Below are 22,657 nucleotides of genomic sequence, written 5' to 3' on the forward strand. Positions count from 1 at the left end.
GTTTTTACTGGCCCACACTGGTCCGCACTGGCCCACACTGGTCTGCACTGGTCCTTACTGACCCATACTGTTCTATACTGGTCCATACTGGTTTTTACTGGCCCATACTGTTCTATATTGGTCCATACTGGTTTTTACTGGCCCATACTGTTCTATATTGGTCCATACTGGTTTTTACTGGCCCATACTGCTCTATATTGGTCCATACTGGCTTTTACTGGCCCATACTGGTCTGCACTGGTCCATACTGGCCCATACTGGTCCATACTGGCACATACTGGTCTGTACTGGTCCGTGCTGGTTTTTTCTGGCCCGTACTGTTCTATATTGGTCCATACTGGTTTATACTGGTCCATACTGGTTTATACTGGTCCATACTGGTCCATACTGGCCCCCCGCGCCCCCCCCGCTCCCTGATTGGCCGCCGCCCTTCCCGGCCCCGCCCCTGTTGCCGGGCGGAACGGCCGGGCACAAGATGGCCGCCGCCTCCCCACGTGACCGCACGTTCCCCGCGCTGATTGGTCAATAAATCCCCCCGCCTCCCGCCCTGGCGACCAATCAGAGCCGAGCCTCGCGCAGGAGAGGGCGGGACAACCGCGGTGGGCGGGGACTCGCGAGGCCGTGACCAATAGGAGAGCGGCGCGCAGGGAGGGGGCGGGGATCTGTGGGCAGCGGACCAATGGGAGCGCGGCGCGCGCGGGCGGCGACCAATGGGAGCGCGGGGGGGAAATTTGAAGCGGCGGCGGCGACAGCGACGGGCGGCGGGTGAGGAGCGGAAAATTGGGGCTTTTTTGGGGGGGTTTTGGGGGTCCCGAGGGATTTGGGGGGGTCCTGAGGGGATTTCTGAGGGAAATTGGGGGGTTCTGAGGGTCCTGGGTGGGATCTTGGGGTTCTTGAGGGGCCCTGGGGGGGTCCTGAGGAGGTTCCTGAGGGGAATTGGGGGATCCCGGGGGGGGATCTTGGGTGTTCCGAGGGGTTTCTGGGGGTCCTGAGGGGATTTCTGAGGGAAACTGGGGGGTCCTGAGGGGGTTTGGGGGGTCCTGGGTGGGATCTTGGGGTTCTTGAGGGGCCCTGGGGGGGTCCTGAGGAGGTTCCTGAGGGGAATTGGGGGATCCCGGGGGGGGATCTTGGGTGTTCCGAGGGGGTTTCTGGGGGTCCTGAGGGGACTTTTGAGGGAAATTGGGGGGTCCTGAGGGGATTTTGAGGCCCCTGAGAGGATTTGGGGGGTCCTGAGAGGAATTAGGGGGTCCCGGGGGGGATCCTGGGGGTCCCCAGCGGGGTTTTGAGGGGCCCCGAGAGGAACTGAGGGAATTTTTGGGGGTCCTGGGGGATTCCGAGGGGGATTGGGGGGTGCTGAGGGGACTTTAGGGGGTCACAGAGGAGGTTTTGGGGTCCCCGGGAGGGATTGGGGGGGGTCCGGGGTGGTTTTTAGGGGGTCCGGGGTGGTTTTTGGGGTGTCCTGGGTGGTTTTTGGGGTGTCCTGGGTGGTTTTTAGGGGGTCCGGGGTGGTTTTTAGGGGGTCCTGGGTGGTTTTAGTGGGTCCGGGGTGGTTTTTGGGGTGTCCTGGGTGGTTTTTAGGGGGTTCCTGGGTGGTTTTTAGGGGGTCCGGGGTGGTTTTAGGGGATCCTGAGTGGTTTTTAGGAGGTTCCTGGGTGGTTTTTAGGGGGTTCCTGGGTGGTTTTTAGGGGGTCCGGGGTGGTTTTTAGGGGGTCCGGGGTGGTTTTAGGGGATCCTGGGTGGTTTTTGGGGTGTCCTGGGTGGTTTTAGGGGGTCCTGGGTGTTTTTTAGGGGGTCCGGGGTGGTTTTTAGGGGGTTCGGGGTGGTTTTTAGGGGTTCCGGGGTGGTTTTAAGGGGTCCTGGGTGGTTTTTAGGGAGTCCTGGGTGGTTTTAGTGGGTCCGGGGTGGTTTTTGGGGTGTCCTGGGTGGTTTTTAGGGGGTCCGGGGTGGTTTTTAGGGAGTCCGGGGTGTTTTTTAGGGGGTCCGGGGTGGTTTTTGGGGGGTCCTGGTTGGTTTTTAGGGGGTCCGGGGTGGTTTTTAGGGGGCCCTGGGTGGTTTTTGGGGTGTCCTGGGTGGTTTATAGGGGGTCCGGGGTGGTTTTAGGGGGTTCCTGGGTGGTTTTTAGGGAGTCCGGGGTGGTTTTTGGGGGTCCGGGGTGGTTTTAGGGGTGTCCTGGGTGGTTTTTAGGAGGTTCCTGGGTGGTTTTTGGGGTGTCCTGGGTGGTTTTTAGGAGGTTCCTGGGTGGTTTTTAGGGGGTTCGAGGTGGTTTTAGGGGGTCCGGGGTGGTTTTTTGGGGTGTCCTGGGTGTTTTTTAGGGGGTCCTGGGTGGTTTTTAGGAGGTTCCTGGGTGGTTTTTGGGGGGTCCGGGGTGGTTTTTGGGGGGTCCGGGGTGGTTTTTGGGGGGTCCGGGGTGGTTTTTAGGGGGTCCGGGGTGGTTTTTAGGGGGTCCGGGGTGGTTTTTGGGGGGTCCGGGGTGGTTTTTAGGGGGTCCTGGGTGGTTTTTGGGGTGTCCTGGGTGGTTTTTAGGGAGTCCGGGGTGGTTTTAGTGGGTCCTGGGTGGTTTTTGGGGTGTCCTGGGTGGTTTTTGGGGGGTCCTGGGTGTTTTTTAGGGGGTCCTGGGTGGTTTTTAGGAGGTTCCTGGGTGGTTTTTGGGGGGTCCGGGGTGGTTTTAGAGGGTCCGGGGTGGTTTTTAGGGGGTCCTGGGTGGTTTTTAGGGGGTTCCTGGGTGGTTTTTAGGGGGTCCTGGGTGGTTTTTAGGGAGTCCGGGGTGGTTTTTAGGGAGTCCGGGGTGGTTTTTAGGGAGTCCGGGGTGGTTTTAGGGGGTTCGGGGTGGTTTTTGGGGTGTCCTGGGTGGTTTTTAGGGGGTTCGGGGTGGTTTTTAGGGGGTCCGGGGTGGTTTTTAGGGGGTTCCTGGGTGGTTTTAGTGGGTCCGGGGTGGTTTTTGGGGTGTCCTGGGTGGTTTTTAGGGAGTTCGGGGTGGTTTTAGGGGGTCCGGGGTGGTTTTTGGGGAGTCTTGAAGGCCCTGGGGGGGTCTAGAAAAGATTTTGGAGATTCCTGGGGTGGTTTGGGGGTCCCCGGGAAGGATCGAGGTGGGTTTGGGGTCTTGGGGGGGATTTCTGGGGGGTCCTGGGAGGGGCTTGGGGGATTTTTGGGGGGGTCTAAAAGGGGGCGTGAGTGATTTTGGGGGGGGGGGGGGGGGTCTAGGAGGGGTTTGGGGGGTCCCGGGAGGGTTTTGGGGGGGGCTTGTGAGGAGCTTGAGGGTTCTGAGGGGGGGGTTGGGGGTCCCGAGGGAGGAATTTGGGGGGGCTGGGGAGGTGTTGGGGGATCCCAGGGGGGTTTTGGGGATGTTTTTGGGGGTCCTGGGGGGTGTTTGGGGTTGGGGGGGAGGGGTTTGGGGATCCCTGGGGGGATCCTGGGGTGGTTTGGGGGGTCCCAGAGGGGGTTTGGGGATTCCTGGGGTGGTTTTGGGGGTCCCAGGAGTGATTTTGGAGGTCTCAGGGGTGCTTTTGGGGGTCCCAGGGGTGGTTTTGGGGGTCCCAGGGGTGGTTTTGGGGTTCCAGGAGTGATTTCGGGATTCCTGGGGTGCTTTTGGGATTCCTGGGGTGCTTTTGGGGGTCCCAGGCTGCTTTTGGGGTTCCAGGGGTGGTTTTGGGGGTTCCCGGGGTGGTTTTGGGGTTTCCGGGGTGCTTTTAGGGGTCCCAGGGCTGGTTTTGGGGGGTCCCAGGGGTGGTTTTGGGGGTCCCAGGGGTGGTTTGGGGGTTCCCGGGGTGGTTTTGGGGGTCCCAGGGGTGGTTTTGGGGGTCCCAGGTTGCTTTGGGGGTTCCAGGGGTGGTTTTGGGGTTTCTGGGGTGCTTTTGGGATTCCTGGGGTGCTTTTGGGGGTCCCAGGCTGCTTTTGGGGTTCCCGGGGTGGTTTTGGGGGTTCCCGGGGTGTTTTTGGGGTTCCAGGGGTGGTTTTGGGGGTCCCAGGCTGCTTTTGGGGGTCCCAGGGGTGGTTTTGGGGATCCCAGGGCGTTTTTGGGGGGGTTTTGGGGGGTTTTTGGGGCTCCCCCTGACCCTTTGTGCCCCCCAGGATGGCACAGAAGGAGAACGTGGCCCCCAGCCTGACCAAGGTGAGACCCCCCCCCCCCTCCCTTCCCCCTCCCCAATTTGGGGGGTCCCCCCTGCCCCCTCAGCGTGGGGGGGGGGGGGGGTTGGGTTTTGGGGTGACCCCTCCCCATTTCTCCCCCCCCAGAGTTTGGTCCCTCCCCCCCTGCGGGTGCCCCGCAAGGACCCCCCGGGCTCGGAGCCCCCCAGGAAGGCGCTGCCAGGTACGGGGGGAGGGGCTTTGGGGGGGTTTGGGGGGGGGTTGGGGGGGTTCAAAGGGTCCTGGGGGGGATTTGGGGGTGTTCAAAGGGTCCTGGGGGGATTTGGGGGGGGTTCAAGGGGTCCTGGGGGGGTTTGGGGGGGGTTCAAGGGGTCCTGGGGGGATTTGGGGGGGGTTCAAAGGGTCCTGGGGGGGTTTGGGGGGGGTTCAAGGGGTCCTGGGGGGGTTTGGGGGGGTTCAAAGGGTCCTGGGGGGGATTTGGGGGGGGTTCAAGAGGTCCTGGGGGGATTTGGGGGGGGTTCAAGAGGTCCTGGGGGGGATTTGGGGGGGTTCAAAGGGTCCTGGGGGGGATTTGGGGGGGGTTCAAGGGGTCGTGGGGGGGATTTGGGGGGGTTCAAAGGGTCCTGGGGGGGTTTGGGGGGGGTTCAAAGGGTCCTGGGGGGGTTTGGGGGGGGTTCAAGGGGTCCTGGGGGGGTTTGGGGGAGGTTCAGGGGGTCCTGGGGGGGATTTGGGGGGGTTCAAAGGGTCCTGGGGGGGTTTGGGGGGGTTCAAGGGGTCCTGGGGGGGGTTTGGGGGGGGTTCAAGGGGTCCCGGGGGGATTTGGGGGGGGTTCAAAGGGTCCTGGGGGGATTTGGGGGGGTTCAAAGGGTCCTGGGGGGATTTGGGGGGGTTCAAGGGGTCCTGGGGGGGATTTGGGGGGGGTTCAAGGGGTCGTGGGGGGGATTTGGGGGGGTTCAAAGGGTCCTGGGGGGATTTGGGGGGGTTCAAAGGGTCCTGGGGGGGATTTGGGGGGGGTTCAAGGGGTCCTGGGGGGGGTTCAAAGGGTCCTGGGGGGATTTGGGGGGGGTTCAAGGGGTCCTGGGGGGGATTTGGGGGGGGTTCAAAGGGTCCTGGGGGGATTTGGGGGGGGTTCAAAGGGTCCCGGGGGGATTTGGGGGGGGTTCAAAGGGTCCTGGGGGGGATTTGGGGGGGGTTCAAGGGGTCGTGGGGGGGATTTGGGGGGGTTCAAAGGGTCCTGGGGGGATTTGGGGGGGTTCAAAGGGTCCTGGGGGGGATTTGGGGGGGGTTCAAGGGGTCCTGGGGGGGGTTCAAAGGGTCCTGGGGGGATTTGGGGGGGGTTCAAAGGGTCCTGGGGGGGATTTGGGGGGGGTTCAAGGGGTCCTGGGGGGGATTTGGGGGGGGTTCAAGGGGTCCTGGGGGGGTTTGGGGGGGTTCAAAGGGTCCTGGGGGGGATTTGGGGGGGGTTCAAGGGGTCCTGGGGGGGTTTGGGGGGGGCTCAAGGGGTCCTGGGGGGATTTGGGGGGGGTTCAAAGGGTCCTGGGGGGGATTTGGGGGGGGTTCAAAGGGTCCTGGGGGGGATTTGGGGGGGGTTCAAAGGGTCCTGGGGGATTTGGGGGGGGTTCAAAGGGTCCTGGGGGGGATTTGGGGGGGGTTCAAGGGGTCCTGGGGGGGTTTGGGGGAGGTTCAGGGGGTCCTGGGGGGGTTTGGGGGGGGTTCAAAGGGTCGTGGGGGGATTTGGGGGGGTTCAAGAGGTCCTGGGGGGATTTGGGGGGGGTTCAAAGGGTCCTGGGGGGGATTTGGGGGGGTTCAAGGGGTCCTGGGGGGGTTTGGGGGGGGTTCAAAGGGTCCTGGGGGGGATTTGGGGGGGTTCAAGGGGTCCTGGGGGGGTTTGGGGGGGGTTCAAAGGGTCCTGGGGGGGATTTGGGGGGGTTCAAGGGGTCCTGGGGGGATTTGGGGGGGGTTCAAGGGGTCCTGGGGGGATTTGGGGGGGTTCAAAGGGTCCTGGGGGGGATTTGGGGGGGGTTCAAAGGGTCCTGGGGGGTTTGGGGGGGGTTCAAAGGGTCCTGGGGGGTTTGGGGGGGTTCAAGGGGTCCTGGGGGGGATTTGGGGGGGTTCAAGGGGTCCTGGGGGGGTTTCAGGGGGTTTGGGGGGGTCCAGAGGGGATTTTGGGGGGGTCATGGACGTCTGGGTCCATGTGGGGGGGTCCCGGGGGTGACCTTGGGGGGGCCCCATCTGGGGGTCCTCAGGTGTGGGGGGTCCTGGGGATCCTTTGGGGGTCTTGGGGTTGATTTTGGGGGTCCCAGGAGTGATTTTGGGGGTCCCTGGGGTGATTTTGGGGGTCCCGTGGTGATTTTGGGGGTCCCGGGGTGGTTTTGGGGGTCCCAGGAGTGATTTTGGGGGTCCCTGGGGTGATTTTGGGGGTCCCGGGGGTGATTTTGGGGGTCCCGGGGTGGGTTTGGGGGTCCCGGGGGTGTTTCTGGGGTGGGTTTGGGAATTCAGGGGTCCCTTTGGGGGTCCCTGGGGTGATTTTGGGGTCTTGGGCTTGGTTTTAGGGGGAGTCCCAGGGGTGGTTTTGGGGTCCCAGGGGTGTTTTTAGGGTGTTTTTGGGGTCCCAGGGGTGGTTTTTGGGGTGTTTTTGGGGTCCCAGGGGTGGTTTTAGGGTGTTTTTAGGGTGTTTTTAGGGTGTTTTTGGGGTCCCAGGGGTGGTTTTGGGGTGCTGACCCCCCCTTTCTGCCCCCCAGGAGTCGGGCGGGTGCCCCTGGAGCCCAGCATGGCGCCGGCCCCTCCCCCCCCCGTGTGAGTGGGGGGCTGGGGGGGACCCCAAGGGGGGAGGGGGTGACACTGGGACCCCGTGGGTGGCACTGGGGGCTCCTGGGGTGGCACTGGGGGGGTCTGGAGCTGGCACAAGGTGGGTGGCCTCTGGCCACTCCCAAGTGACCCCCTGGGTTTGAAGTGCCCCAGGTGCCCTCAGGTGTCCCCCAGGTGGCCCTGGCTGTCCCTGGGTGCCCTGGGTGCCCCTGACCGCTGTCCCTGGCTGTCCCTGGCTGTCCCTGGCTGTCCCTGGCTGTCCCTGGGTGCCCCTGGGTGCCCCTGGCCACTCCCTGACCGCTGTCCCTGGGTGCCCCTGACCGCTGTCCCTGGGTGTCCCTGGGTGTCCCTGGGTGTCCCTGGGTGCCCTGGGTGCCCTGGGTGCCCTGGGTGTCCTGGGTGCCCCTGACCGCTGTCCCTGGGTGCCCTGGGTGCCCTGGGTGCCCCCTGACCGCTGTCCCTGGGTGTCCCTGGGTGCCCTGGGTGCCCCTGGCTGTCCCTGGGTGCCCCTGGGTGCCCTGGGTGTCCCTGACCGCTGTCCCTGGGTGCCCTGGGTGCCCCTGGGTGCCCTGGGTGCCCCTGGGTGCCCCTGACCGCTGTCCCTGGGTGTCCCTGGGTGTCCTGGGTGTCCTGGGTGCCCCTGACCGCTGTCCCTGGGTGCCCTGGGTGCCCCTGGCTGTCCCTGGCTGTCCCTGGGTGCCCCTGGCCACTCCCTGACCGCTGTCCCTGGGTGCCCCTGACCGTCCCTGGATGCCCTGGGTGCCCCTGACCGCTGTCCCTGGGTGCCCTGGGTGTCCTGGGTGCCCCCTGACCGCTGTCCCTGGGTGTCCCTGGGTGCCCCTGGCTGTCCCTGGGTGCCCCTGACCGCTGTCCCTGGGTGTCCCTGGGTGCCCCTGACCGCTGTCCCTGGGTGCCCTGGGTGCCCCTGACCGCTGTCCCTGGGTGTCCTGGGTGTCCCTGGGTGCCCTGGGTGCCCTGGGTGCCCCTGACCGCTGTCCCTGGCTGTCCCTGGGTGCCCTGGGTGCCCCTGACCGCTGTCCCTGGGTGTCCCTGGCTGTCCCTGGGTGCCCCTGGGTGCCCCCTGACCGCTGTCCCTGGGTGCCCTGGGTGCCCCTGACCGCTGTCCCTGGGTGCCCTGGGTGCCCCTGGGTGCCCCTGACCGCTGTCCCTGGGTGTCCCTGGGTGTCCTGGGTGTCCTGGGTGCCCCTGACCGCTGTCCCTGGGTGCCCTGGGTGCCCCTGGCTGTCCCTGGCTGTCCCTGGGTGCCCCTGGCCACTCCCTGACCGCTGTCCCTGGGTGCCCCTGACCGTCCCTGGATGCCCTGGGTGCCCCTGACCGCTGTCCCTGGGTGCCCCTGGCTGTCCCTGGGTGTCCCTGGGTGCCCCTGACCGCTGTCCCTGGATGCCCTGGGTGCCCCTGACCGCTGTCCCTGGGTGCCCCTGGCTGTCCCTGGCTGTCCCTGGGTGCCCCTGGCCACTCCCTGACCGCTGTCCCTGGGTGCCCCTGACCGTCCCTGGATGCCCTGGGTGCCCCTGACCGCTGTCCCTGGGTGCCCCTGGCTGTCCCTGGGTGTCCCTGGGTGCCCCTGACCGCTGTCCCTGGGTGCCCTGGGTGTCCCTGACCGCTGTCCCTGGGTGTCCCTGGGTGCCCTGGGTGTCCCTGGGTGCCCCTGACCGCTGTCCCTGGGTGCCCTGGGTGTCCCTGGGTGCCCCTGACCGCTGTCCCTGGGTGCCCTGGGTGCCCTGGGTGCCCCTGACCGGTGTCCCTGGGTGTCCCTGGGTGCCCTGGGTGCCCCTGACCGGTGTCCCTGGGTGTCCCTGGGTGCCCTGGGTGCCCCTGGGTGCCCCTGGGTGCCCCTGACCGCTGTGCCCCCGCAGCCGGACGTTCTCGCTGAAGGATTTCGAGATCGGCCGCCCGCTGGGCAAGGGCAAGTTCGGCAACGTGTACCTGGCCCGGGAGCAGCGCTCCGGCTTCCTGGTGGCCCTCAAGGTGCTCTTCAAGTCACAGGTGGAGAAGGAGGGGGTGGAGCACCAGCTGCGGAGGGAGATCGAGATCCAGGCGCACCTCAGGTACTCCTGGGGCACAGCTGGGGCACAGCTGGGGCACAGCTGGGGATGGGAAACACACCTGGGGCACAGCTGGGCACAGCTGGGGATGGGAAACACAGCTGGGCACAGCTGGGCACAGCTGGGGGGAGGGGACACAGCTGGGGCACAGCTGGGGACACCTGGGACACACCTGGGCACCCCTGGGCACCCCTGGGCACAGCTGGGGCACACCTGGGGCACACCTGGGACACACCTGGACACACCTGGGCACACCTGGGCCACACCTGGGCACAACTGGGGCACACCTGGGGCACACCTGGGCACAACTGGGCCACACCTGGGCCACACCTGGGCACACCTGGGCCACACCTGGGCACACCTGGGACACACCTGGGACACACCTGAGGCACACCTGGGCACACCTGGGACACACCTGGGACACACCTGGGCACACCTGGGCACACCTGGGGACACACCTGGGCACACCTGGGCCACACCTGGGCCACACCTGGGCACACCTGGGCACACACCTGGGCACACCTGGGCACACCTGGGCCACACCTGGGCCACACCTGAGGCACACCTGGGCCACACCTGGGCACACCTGGGGCACACCTGGGAACACCTGGGCACACCTGGGGCACACCTGGGCACACCTGGGGCACACCTGGGGCACACCTGGGCACACCTGGGGGGGGTCCCAGTTTCAGGGGAGGGGTCCCTCGGGTGACACTGGGACAGATCCTGGGGGTCCCTGGGGGGATTTTGGGGTCCCTGGGGGGGTTCCCAGTTGTTTTGGAGGAGTCCCAATTTTGGGGTCTCTCATTTTGGGGTGCCCCAGACGCCCCAATGCGCTCGGGCTGTACCATTGCTGACCCGGGGGGGGGGTCTCAGTTCTGGGGGGTCCCTTGGGTGACACTGGGACGGATCCTGGGGGGGTTTTGGGGTCCCTGGGGGGGGGGGGGGGTCCCAGGATTTGGCAAGGCTGATTTTTGGGGTCCCCCTCAGGCACCCCAACGTTCTGAGGCTCTACAACTACTTCCACGACCGGCGCCGGGTGTTCCTGATCCTGGAGTTCGCGCCCCGGGGGGAGCTCTACAAGGAGCTGCAGCGCTGCCGGCGGCTGGACGCCACCAGAACGGCCACGGTGGGACCAGAGACGCCGGAAAGGCCCCCAAAAACCAACTCGGGCACCCCAAAAAACCCCAAAACCAACTCGGGCACCCCAAAAACCCCAAAACCGCCCCTAAAACCAACTCGGGGACCCTAAAAAACCCCAAAACCAACTCGGGCACCCTAAAAACCCCAAAACCGCCCCCAAAACCAACTCGGGCACCCTAAAAACCCCAAAACCGCCCCTAAAACCAACTTGGGGACCCTAAAAAACCCCAGATTTGGCCCCAAAAACCAACTTGGGGACCCTAAAAACCCCAAAACCGCCCCCAAAACCAACTCGGGCACCCCAAAAAACCCCAAAACCAACTCGGGCACCCTAAAAACCCCAGATTTGGCCCCAAAAACCAACTCAGGGACCCTAAAAAACCCCAAAACCGCCCCTAAAACCAACTCGGGGACCCTAAAAAACCCCAAAACCAACTCGGGCACCCTAAAAACCCCAAAACCGCCCCCAAAACCAACTCGGGGACCCTAAAAAACCCCAAAACCAACTCGGGCACCCCAAAACCGCCCCTAAAACCAACTCGGGGACCCCAAAAAACCCCAAAACCAACTCGGGCACCCCAAAAAACCCCAAAACCGCCCCTAAAACCAACTCAGGGACCCCAAAAAACCCCAAAACCAACTCGGGCACCCCAAAAAACCCCAAAACCAACTCGGGCACCCCAAAAACCCCAAAACCGCCCCTAAAACCAACTCTGGCACCCCAAAAAACCCCAAAACCGCCCCTAAAACCAACTCGGGGACCCCAGAACCCCAAAATCACCCCAAAAATGAACTCAGGGACCCCAAAACCCACCCGGGAACCCCCAAAATCCCGGGGGATGCCCCCAAAATCCAGAGGGACCTGGAAAACTGGGAATGAACGGGTTTGGGGGGCTGGGACCCCCCAAAATGAGGGGTTTGGCCTCAAATCGGGGTCTGGGGGACCCCAAAAACCCAAAAAGGGACCCCAAAAATCCCAAAGGGACCCCAAAAATCCCAAAGGGACCCCAAAAACCCCAAAAGAGACCCCAAAAATCCCAAAGGGACCCCAAAAATCCCAAAAGGGACCCCAAAAATCCCAAAGGGACCCCAAAAATCCAAAAGGGGACCCCAAAAACCCCAAAGGGACCCCAAAAATCCCAAAGGGACCCCAAAAACCCCAAAGGGACCCCAAAAATCCGAAAGGGACCCCAAAAACCCCAAAAGGGACCCCAAAAATCCCCAAAGGGGACCCCAAAAACCCCAAAGGGACCCCAAAAATCCCAAAAGGGACCCCAAAAACGCCAAAGGGGACCCCAAAAACGCCAAAGGGACCCCAAAAACCCCAAAGGGGACCCCAAAAATCCCAAAGGGACCCCAAAAATCCCAAAAGGGACCCCAAAATCCCAAAAAGGGACCCCAAAAACCCCAAAGGGACCCCAAAAACCCCAAAAGAGACCCCAAAAATCCCAAAGGGACCCCAAAATCCCAAAAAGGGACCCCAAAACCCCCAAAGGGAGCCCAAAAATCCCAAAGGGACCCCAAAAACCCCAAAAGGGACCCCAAAAACCCCAAAGGGGACCCCAAAAATCCCAAAGGGGACCCCAAAAACCCCAAAGGGACCCCAAAAATCCCAAAGGGACCCCAAAAACCCCAAAAGAGACCCCAAAAACCCCAAAAGGGACCCCAAAAATCCCAAAAGGGACCCCAAAACCCCCCAAAGGGACCCCAAAAATCCCAAGGGGACCCCAAAAACCCCCAAAGGGACCCCAAAAACCCCCAAAGGGACCCCAAAAACCCCAAAGGGGACCCCAAAAATCCCAAAGGGACCCCAAAAACCCCCAAAGGGACCCCAAAAACCCCAAAAGGGACCCCAAAAATCCCAAAGGGGACCCCAAAAATCCCAAAGGGGACCCCAAAAACCCCCAAAGGGACCCCAAAAACCCCAAAAGGGACCCCAAAAACCCCAAAGGGACCCCAAAAATGCCAAAGGGGACCCCAAAAACCCCAAAGGGACCCCAAAAATCCCAAAGGGGACCCCAAAAACCCCAAAAGGGACCCCAAAAATCCCAAAGGGACCCCAAAAACCCCAAAAGAGACCCCAAAAACCCCAAAAGGGACCCCAAAAATCCCAAAAGGGACCCCAAAACCCCCCAAAGGGACCCCAAAAATCCCAAAGGGGACCCCAAAACCCCAAAGGGACCCCAAAAACCCCAAAAGGGACCCCAAAAATCCCAAAGGGACCCCAAAACCCCCAAAAGAGACCCCAAAAATCCCAAAAGAGACCCCAAAACCCCCAAAGGGACCCCAAAAACCCCAAAAGGAACCCCAAAAATCCCAAGGGGACCCCAAAAATCCCAAAGGGACCCCAAAACCCCCAAAAGAGACCCCAAAAACCCCAAAAGAGACCCCAAAAATCCCAAAGGGACCCCAAAACCCCCAAAGGGGACCCCAAAAACCCCAAAGGGGACCCCAAAAACCCCAAAAGAGACCCCCAAAACCCCAAAGGGGACCCCAAAAACGCCAAAGGGGACCCCAAAAACCCCCAAAGGGACCCCAAAAACCCCAAAGGGACCCCAAAAATCCCAAAAGGGACCCCAAAAACCCCAAAGGGGACCCCAAAAACCCCCAAAGGGACCCCAAAAACCCCAAAGGGGACCCCAAAAACCCCAAAAGAGACCCCCAAAACCCCAAAGGGGACCCCAAAAACGCCAAAGGGGACCCCAAAAACCCCCAAAGGGACCCCAAAAACCCCAAAGGGACCCCAAAACCCCCAAAAGAGACCCCAAAAATCCCAAAAGAGACCCCAAAACCCCCAAAAGAGACCCCAAAAACCCCAAAGGGACCCCAAAAACCCCAAAGGGACCCCAAAAACCCCAAAAGGGACCCCAAAACCCCCAAAGGGGACCCCAAAAATCCCAAAGGGATCCCAAAAACCCCAAAGGGACCCCAAAAATCCCTAAGGGACCCCAAAAACGCCAAAGGGGACCCCAAAAACCCCAAAGGGGACCCCAAAAACCCCAAAGGGACCCCAAAAACCCCAAAAGGGACCCCAAAAACCCCAAAGGGGACCCCAAAAACCCCAAAGGGGCCCCAAAAATCCCAAAGGGGACCCCAAAAACCCCAAAGGGGACCCCAAAAATCCCAAAGGGACCCCAAAACCCCCAAAAGAGACCCCAAAAACCCCAAAGGGGACCCCAAAAACCCCAAAAGAGACCCCAAAAACCCCAAAGGGGACCCCAAAAACCCCAAAGGGGACCCCAAAAATCCCAAAGGGACCCCAAAAACTCCAAAGGGACCCCAAAAATCCCAAAGGGGACCCCAAAACCCCCAAAGGGGACCCCAAAAACCCCAAAAGGGACCCCAAAAATCCCAAAAGAGACCCCAAAAACCCCAAAGGGGACCCCAAAAACCCCAAAGGGACCCCAAAAACCCCAAAAGAGACCCCAAAAATCCCAAAAGGGACCCCAAAAACCCCAAAGGGGACCCCAAAAACCCCAAAGGGACCCCAAAAACCCAAAAAGGGACCCCAAAAATCCCAAAGGGGACCCCAAAAATCCCAAAGGGACCCCAAAAATCCCAAAAGGGACCCCAAAAACCCCAAAGGAACCCCAAAAATCCCAAGGGGACCCCAAAAATCCCAAAGGGACCCCAAAAATCCCAAAAGGGACCCCAAAAACCCCAAAGGGACCCCAAAAACCCCAAAAGAGACCCCAAAAACCCCAAAGGGACCCCAAAAACCCCAAAGGGACCCCCAAAACCCCAAAAGAGACCCCCAAAACCCCAAAAGGGACCCCAAAAATCCCAAAGGGGACCCCAAAAACCCCAAAGGGACCCCAAAAACCCCAAAAGAGACCCTAAAAATCCCAAAGGGGACCCCAAAAATCCCAAAGGGACCCCAAAAACCCCAAAAGAGACCCTAAAAACCCCAAAGGGGACCCCAAAAACCCCAAAGGGACCCCCAAAACCCCAAAAGAGACCCTAAAAACCCCAAAGGGGACCCCAAAAACCCCAAAGGGGACCCCAAAAACCCCAAAAGGGACCCCAAAAACCCCAAAGGGGACCCCAAAAATCCCAAAGGGACCCCAAAAACCCCAAAAGGGACCCCAAAAATCCCAAAGGGACCCCAAAAATGCCAAAGGGACCCCAAAAACCCCAAAGGGGCCCCAAAACCCCCAAAAGAGACCCCAAAAACCCCAAAAGGGACCCCAAAAACCCCAAAGGGACCCCAAAAACCCCAAAGGGGACCCCAAAAAAGCCAAAAGAGACCCCAAAAACCCAAAAAGGGACCCCAAAACCCCCAAAAGAGACCCCAAAAATCCCAAAAGAGACCCCAAAACCCCCAAAAGAGACCCCAAAAATCCCAAAAGAGACCCCAAAAATCCCAAGAGAGACCCCAAAACCCCCAAAGGGGACCCCAAAAACCCCCAAAGGGACCCCAAAAACCCCAAAGGGGACCCCAAAAATCCCAAAGGGGACCCCAAAAACCCCAAAGGGGCCCCAAAAATCCCAAAGGGGACCCCAAAAACCCCAAAGGGGACCCCAAAAATCCCAAAGGGACCCCAAAACCCCCAAAAGAGACCCCAAAAACCCCAAAGGGGACCCCAAAAACCCCAAAAGAGACCCCAAAAACCCCAAAGGGGACCCCAAAAACCCCAAAGGGGACCCCAAAAATCCCAAAGGGACCCCAAAAACTCCAAAGGGACCCCAAAAATCCCAAAGGGGACCCCAAAACCCCCAAAGGGGACCCCAAAAACCCCAAAAGGGACCCCAAAAATCCCAAAAGAGACCCCAAAAACCCCAAAGGGGACCCCAAAAACCCCAAAGGGACCCCAAAAACCCCAAAAGAGACCCCAAAAATCCCAAAAGGGACCCCAAAAACCCCAAAGGGGACCCCAAAAACCCCAAAGGGACCCCAAAAACCCAAAAAGGGACCCCAAAAATCCCAAAGGGGACCCCAAAAATCCCAAAGGGACCCCAAAAATCCCAAAAGGGACCCCAAAAACCCCAAAGGAACCCCAAAAATCCCAAGGGGACCCCAAAAATCCCAAGGGGACCCCAAAAATCCCAAAGGGACCCCAAAAATCCCAAAAGGGACCCCAAAAACCCCAAAGGGACCCCAAAAACCCCAAAAGAGACCCCAAAAACCCCAAAGGGACCCCAAAAACCCCAAAGGGACCCCCAAAACCCCAAAAGAGACCCCCAAAACCCCAAAAGGGACCCCAAAAATCCCAAAGGGGACCCCAAAAACCCCAAAGGGACCCCAAAAACCCCAAAAGAGACCCTAAAAACCCCAAAGGGGACCCCAAAAACCCCAAAGGGACCCCCAAAACCCCAAAAGAGACCCTAAAAACCCCAAAGGGGACCCCAAAAACCCCAAAGGGGACCCCAAAAACCCCAAAAGGGACCCCAAAAACCCCAAAGGGGACCCCAAAAATCCCAAAGGGACCCCAAAAACCCCAAAAGGGACCCCAAAAATCCCAAAGGGACCCCAAAAATGCCAAAGGGACCCCAAAAACCCCAAAGGGGCCCCAAAACCCCCAAAAGAGACCCCAAAAACCCCAAAAGGGACCCCAAAAACCCCAAAGGGACCCCAAAAACCCCAAAGGGGACCCCAAAAAAGCCAAAAGAGACCCCAAAAACCCAAAAAGGGACCCCAAAACCCCCAAAAGAGACCCCAAAAATCCCAAAAGGGACCCCAAAAAAGCCAAAAGAGACCCCAAAAACCCAAAAAGGGACCCCAAAAATCCCAAAGGGACCCCAAAAATCCCAAAAGGGACCCCAAAAACCCCAAAGGAACCCCAAAAATCCCAAGGGGACCCCAAAAATCCCAAAGGGACCCCAAAAACCCCAAAAGAGACCCCAAAAACCCCAAAGGGACCCCAAAAACCCCAAAAGGGACCCCAAAAATCCCAAAGGGACCCCAAAAAAGCTTCAGGGAACCTGGAGAGGGGAAGTGGGATCAGGAATGGGCCTGGAAATCCGGAAATTCGGGTCCTTGGGGCACTGGGACCCCCCCAAAATTGGGGTCCCCTCCCGGTTCTGGGTCTGGGGTCCCCAAAATTGGGGTTCTGGGGGGTTTGGGGGGGACCCCCTGGGGGGATTTGGGGGGGTCCCGAGCCCCCCAAATTCTGCCTCTCCCCATGGAGGAGCTGCTTCCTCCCAGCTCCCGCAGGGATTTGGGGGGGCTCAGGGGGTTTTGGGGACCCCCGGGTCGATTTTTGGGGTCCCCAGGACGATTTTGGGCTCCCCAGGACAATTTTGGGGTCCCCTGAGGGGTTTTGGGGACCCCCCAGGTCAGTTTGGGGGTGTCCTGGACCCCTTTTTACCCCCTTGCCCCAGAGCACCTGGGGGGGATTTGGGGGTACCTGAGGGGGATCAGGGACACCTGGGGGGGGTCTCGGGGGGTTTTGGGACCCCCTGGGTCGATTTTTGGGGTCCCCAGGACGATTTTGGGGTCCCCAGGATGATTTTGGGGTCCCCTGAGGGGTTTTAGGGACCCCCCAGGTCAGTTTTTACTCCCTTTTTCCAACAGAGCACCTGGGGTGGATTTGGGGGTACCTGGGGTGGATCAGGGACACCTGGGGGGGGTCTCGGGGGGTTTTGGGACCCCCTGGGTGGATTTTTGGGGTCCCCCGGGTGATTTTGGGGTGCCCTGCCCCTGTTCTGGCAGCTGATGGAGGAGCTGGCGGACGCTCTGCTGTACTGCCACGGGCGCAAGGTGATCCACCGCGACATCAAACCCGAGAACCTCCTGCTCGGCCTCAAGGGCGAGCTCAAGATCGCCGACTTCGGCTGGTCCGTGCACGCCCCGTCCCTCAGGTGAGCCTGGGGCACAGCTGGGCACAGCTGGGCACAGCTGGGGGGGCTGGGAAACACCTGGAGCACAGCTGGGGGGGCTGGGAAACACCTGGGGCACAGCTGGGGCACAGCTGGGGGGAGGGGACACACCTGGGGCACAGCTGGGGACACCTGGGGCACCTGGGACACACCTGGGGCACAGCTGGGGCACACCTGGGGCACACCTGGGGGGAGGGGAAACACCTGGGGCACAGCTGGGGACACCTGGGGGGAGGGGACACACCTGGGCACAGCTGGGGGGGCTGGGACACACCTGGGCACAGCTGGGGCACAGCTGGGGGGGCTGGGAAACACCTGGGGCACAGCTGGGCACAGCTGGGGCACCTGGGACACACCTGGGGCACAGCTGGGGGGGCTGGGAAACACCTGGGGGCACCTGGGGGGAAGGGACACACCTGGGGCACACCTGGGCACACCTGGGGCACAGCTGGGGGGGCTGGGAAACACCTGGGGCACAGCTGGGGGGGGCTGGGGACACCTGGGCACAGCTGGGGCACAGCTGGGGCACAGCTGGGGGGGCTGGGAAACACCTGGGCACAGCTGGGGGGGGCTGGGACACACCTGGGGCACAGCTGGGGGGGCTGGGGACACCTGGAGGGGTCTGTGGGGATCTGGCGCTGCCCAGGTGTGCCCAGGTGTGCCCAGGTGTGCGTTTAACCCCTCAGGCGCCGGACGATGTGCGGGACCCTGGATTACCTGCCCCCCGAGATGGTGGAGGGCGGCGGCCACGACGAGAAGGTCGACCTGTGGTGCCTGGGGGTGCTGTGCTACGAGCTGCTGGCCGGGCACCCCCCCTTCGAGAGCCCCTCCACCGCCGACACCTACCGCAGGATCGCCGAGGTGAGCTCACCTGGGCACACCTGGCACACCTGGGCACCGAAATCCCCGTCAAACCGAGCCAAACCTGCCCCAAACTGCCCCAAATCCCCCCTTCGAGAGCCCCTTTGTGGCTGATCACCGCAGGATCGCCCAGGTGAGCTCACCTGGGCACACCTGGGCACACCTGGGCACCCTTGGACACAGCTGAGCTCACCTGGGCACACCTGGGCACCCCTGGGCACACCTGGGCACACCTGAGCTCACCTGGGCACCCTTGGACACAGCTGAGCTCACCTGGGCTCACCTGAGCCCCCCCAGAGCTCACCTGGGCACACCTGAGCCCCCCAGAGCTCACCTGGGCACACCTGGGCACACCTGGCACACCTGGGCACCGAAATCCCCGTCAAACCGAGCCAAACCTGCCCCAAACTGCCCCAAATCCCCCCTTCGAGAGCCCCTTTGTGGCTGATCACCGCAGGATGGCCCAGGTGAGCTCACCTGGCACCCCTGGGCACACCTGGGCACCCTTGGACACAGCTGAGCTCACCTGGGCACACCTGGGCTCACCTGAGCACACCTGGGCACCCTTGGACACAGCTGAGCTCACCTGGGCACACCTGGGCACACCTGAGCCCCCCTGAGCTCACCTGGGCACACCTGAGCTCACCTGGGATCACCTGGGCTCACCTGGGCACACCTGAGCTCACCTGGGCACACCTGGGCACACCTGGGCACACCTGAGCCCCCCTGAGCTCACCTGGGCTCACCTGGGCACACCTGAGCCCCCCGGGCACACCTGGGCTCACCTGAGCACCCCCCTGAGCTCACCTGGGCACACCTGAGCCCCCCTGAGCTCACCTGGGCACACCTGAGCTCACCTGAGCCCCCCTCAGCTCACCTGAGCCCCCCTGAGCTCACCAGGGCACACCTGAGCCCCCCTGAGCTCACCTGGGCACACCTGAGCCCCCCCGAGCTCACCTGGGCACACCTGGGCATCCCTGAGCTCACCTGGGCACACCTGGGCACACCTGAGCTCACCTGGGCACACCTGAGCCCCCCGGGCTCACCTGGGCACACCTGAGCCCCCCTGACCCCCCCGTTTCCCCTCCCCCCCCAGGTGGACCTGCACTTCCCCCCGCAGATCCCGGAGGGGGCGCGGGACCTGATCCAGCGGCTGCTGCAGCGGGCGCCGGGCCAGCGGCTGCCCCTGAGGGGCGTCCTGGGGCACCCCTGGGTGCGCGGCCACTCCCGCAGGGTGCTGCCCCCGGGCTACTGCCCGCCCTGAGTGACCGCTGACCGCCCCGAGTGACCGCTGACCGCCCCGAGTGACCACGGACCCGCCCTGACCCTGACTGACCCAGCCACAGCCCGGGCACTGCCCCTGAGGGGCGTCCTGGGGCACCCCTGGGTGCGCGGCCACTCCCGCAGGGTGCTGCCCCCGGGCTACTGCCCGCCCTGAGTGACCGCTGACCGCCCCGAGTGACCACTGACCGCCCCGAGTGACCACCGACCCGCCCTGACCCTGACTGACCCAGCCACAGCCCGGGCACTGCCCCGAGGGGCGTCCTGGGGCACCCCTGGGTGCGCGGCCACTCCCGCAGGGTGCTGCCCCCGGGCTACTGCCCGCCCTGAGTGACCGCTGACCGCCCCGAGTGACCACTGACTGCCCCGAGTGACCGCTGACCACCCCGAGTGACCGCTGACCACCCCGACTGACCACTGACCTGCCCCGAGTGACCGCTGACCGCCCCGAGTGACCACTGCCTGCCCCGACTGACCACTGACTGCCCCGAGTGACCACTGCCCGCCCCGAGTGACCACAGACCCCAGCTGCTGCCCACCCCTGACTGACCACTGACCAGTGACCCCTGAGACCCCCCCAAACCCCCCTGACCCTGGGCACTGCTCCCTGACCCCCAGGACACTGCCCACTGACCCCCAGGACACTGACCCCTGACCCCCCAGGACACTGCCCACTGGACACTGACCCCTGACCCCCAGGACACTGACCCCTGACCCCCCAGGACACTGCCCACTGACCCCTCAGGACACTGCCCACTGACCCCCAGGACACTGCCCACTGACCCCCAGGACACTGACCCCTGACCCCCCAGGACACTGCCCACTGACCCCCAGGACACTGACCCCTGACCCCCCAGGACACTGCCCACTGACCCCTCAGGACACTGCCCACTGACCCCCAGGATACTGACCCCTGACCCCCAGGACACTGCCCCCCCTGACCCCCCAGGATACTGACCCCTGACCCCCCAGGACACTGCCCACTGACCCCCAGGACACTGACCCCTGACCCCCCAGGATACTGCCCACTGGACACTGACCCCTGACCCCCAGGACACTGACCCCTGACCCCCAGGACACTGACCCCTGACCCCTGCCCCCCCCGGGCCCCCCCTTCCCCTCCCCCCCCCAGGACCCCCCCTGCCCCCCCCCTGCTGCTCTGGGGGGAGGGGTCTCCCCCCCTCCCCCATCTTTGGGGGGGGTCTCCCCCCCCTCCCCCTCCTTTATTTGGGGAGGGGTCCCGCCCCTGCCCCTCCCCCCCCAATAAAGTTGTTCCGGTTTTAATTCAGAGTCTCCGAGTGTCTTTGGGGGGAGGGGCCCCACAGAAACCCCAGAGAGACCCCTGAGAGACCCCCGGCCCCATAGAGACCCCCGGCCCCATAGAGACCCCTGAGAGACCCCATAGAGACCCCAGAGACCCCCTGGGACCCCAGAGAGACCCCAGAGACCCCCTGGGACCCATGGAGACCCCAGAGAGACCCCCAGAGACCCCATAGAGACCCCATAGAGACCCCAGAGACCCCAGAGAACCCCATAGAGACCCCATAAAGCCCCCCAGCCCCATAGAGACCCCATAGAGACCCCCTGGGACCCATAGAAACCCTATAGAGCCTCCCTGGGCCCCATAGAGACCCCATAGAAACTCCATAGAAACTCCATAGAAACTCCATAGAGCCCCCCAGGCCCCATAGAGACCACAGGCCCCATAGAGACCCCATAGACCCCCTGGGACCCATAGAGACCCCATAGAAACCCCCAGAGACCCCATAGAGACCCCCTGGGACCCATAGAAACCCTATAGAGCCTCCCTGGGCCCCATAGAGACCCCATAGAGACCACAGGCCCCATAGAGACCCCAGAGACCCCATAGAGACCCCACAGAAACTCCATAGAAACTCCATAGAGCCCCCCAGGCCCCATAGAGACCCCATAGAGACCACAGGCCCCATAGAGACCCCATAGAGACCACAGGCCCCATAGAGAACCCAGAGACCCCCTGGGACCCATAGAGACCCCCGGCCCCATAGACACCCCAGGGAGACCCCCAGAGACCCCAGAGAGACCCCACAGAAACCCCCTGGGACCCATAGAGACCCCATAGAAACCCCATAGAGACCCCATAGACCCCCTGGGACCCATGGAGACCCTGGGACCCATGGAGACCCTGGGACCCATGGAGACCCCAGAGAGACCCCCGGCCCCATAGAGACCCCTGAGAGACCCCATAGAGACCCCCTGGGACCCAGAGAGACCCCAGAGACCCCAGAGAAACCCCATAGAGACCCCATAAAGCCCCCCAGCCCCATAGAGACCCCATAGAGACCCCCTGGGACCCATAGAAACCCTATAGAGCCTCCCTGGGCCCCATAGAGACCCCATAGAAACTCCATAGAGCCCCCCAGGCCCCATAGAGACCCCATAGAGACCACAGGCCCCATAGAGACCCCAGAGACCCCATAGAGACCCCACAGAAACCCCATAGAACCCTCAAGGCCCCACTGAAACCCCATAGAACCCCTGGGACCCATAGAGACCCCATAGAGCTCCCCAGGCCCCACTGACCCCTCCCCACCCCATAGAGCCCCCCTGGGCCCCACAGAGCCCCCCAGGCTCCATAACCCCCCCACCCCATAGAAACCTCCCGCCCCACAGATCCCCCACCCCAAAGAACCCCCCCTGTGCCCCATAGATCCCCCCTGCCCTATAGACCCCCTGTGCCCCATAGAAACCTTCCACCCCATAGATCCCCCACACCCCATAGACCCCCCACACCCCATAGACCCCCTGTGCCCCACAGACCCCCCTGTGCCCCACAGACCCCCCCACCCCACAGACCCCCTGTGCCCCATAGACCGCCCTGTGCCCCATAGATCCCCCACACCCCACAGATCCCCCACACCCCATAGACCCCCTGTGCCCCATAGACCCCCCCGTGCCCCACAGACCCCCCACACCCCACAGACCCCCTGTGCCCCATAGATCCCCCCCACCCCAGGCACCAGCTCTGCCCCATAGCGCTCCCTGTGCCCCATAGATCCCTCACCCCATAGACCCCCTGTGCCCCACAGCGCCTCCTGTGCCCCACAGACCCCCTGTGCCCCATAACTCTCCCACCCTCACAGGCACCTGCTCTGCCCCATAGAAACCCCCCCACCCCATAGAATCCCCCACCCCACAGACCCCCTGTGCCCCACAGACCCCCTGTGCCCCATAGATCCCTCACCCCACAGACCCCCTGTGCCCCACAGCGCCCCCTGTGCCCCACAGACCCCCCGTGCCCCACAGCGCCCCCTGTGCCCCATAGACCCCCTGTGCCCCATAGATCCCCCCCCCAGGCACCAGCCCTGCCCCACAGCGCCCCCTGTGCCCCATAGACCCCCTGTGCCCCATAGATCCCCCCCCCAGGCACCAGCCCTGCCCCACAGCGCCCCCTGTGCCCCATAGATCCCCCCCCACCCCCAGACCCCGCCCCCCCCGGCCCCAGCTCTGCCCCACAGCGCCCCCCGCGCCCCCCCCGCTCCTCGGGCCCCCCCCCTCCCCTCCCTCCCCTCCCCCCCCGCTCCCCTCCCCCCCCGCCCCCCCCGGTTCCCGGATGC

The 22,657-nt window shown here is 63.0% G+C and overlaps 1 protein-coding gene across 1 annotated transcript; it reads left to right on the plus strand.

Annotated features, from left to right (window-relative positions):
• Positions 1 to 692: 692 nt before the first annotated feature.
• Positions 693 to 19,044, plus strand: LOC309584518 (aurora kinase C-like; the record flags this gene model as incomplete). The annotated part of the gene is made up of 9 exons (XM_082300562.1): positions 693 to 765; positions 4,069 to 4,108; positions 4,231 to 4,306; positions 6,825 to 6,879; positions 8,769 to 8,960; positions 9,948 to 10,086; positions 16,753 to 16,901; positions 17,606 to 17,780; positions 18,877 to 19,044. Exons 2-9 carry the CDS (start codon positions 4,070 to 4,072, stop codon positions 19,042 to 19,044), a joined length of 993 nt encoding a protein of 330 aa, XP_082156688.1. The 5' UTR covers positions 693 to 765; position 4,069.
• Between the last annotated feature and the right edge of the window lie 3,613 nt (positions 19,045 to 22,657).

The sequence above is a fragment of the Coloeus monedula genome (genome assembly GCF_965178545.1).
Source record: "Coloeus monedula genome assembly, chromosome: 40".
NCBI classification, from domain to species: Eukaryota; Metazoa; Chordata; class Aves; order Passeriformes; family Corvidae; genus Coloeus; species Coloeus monedula.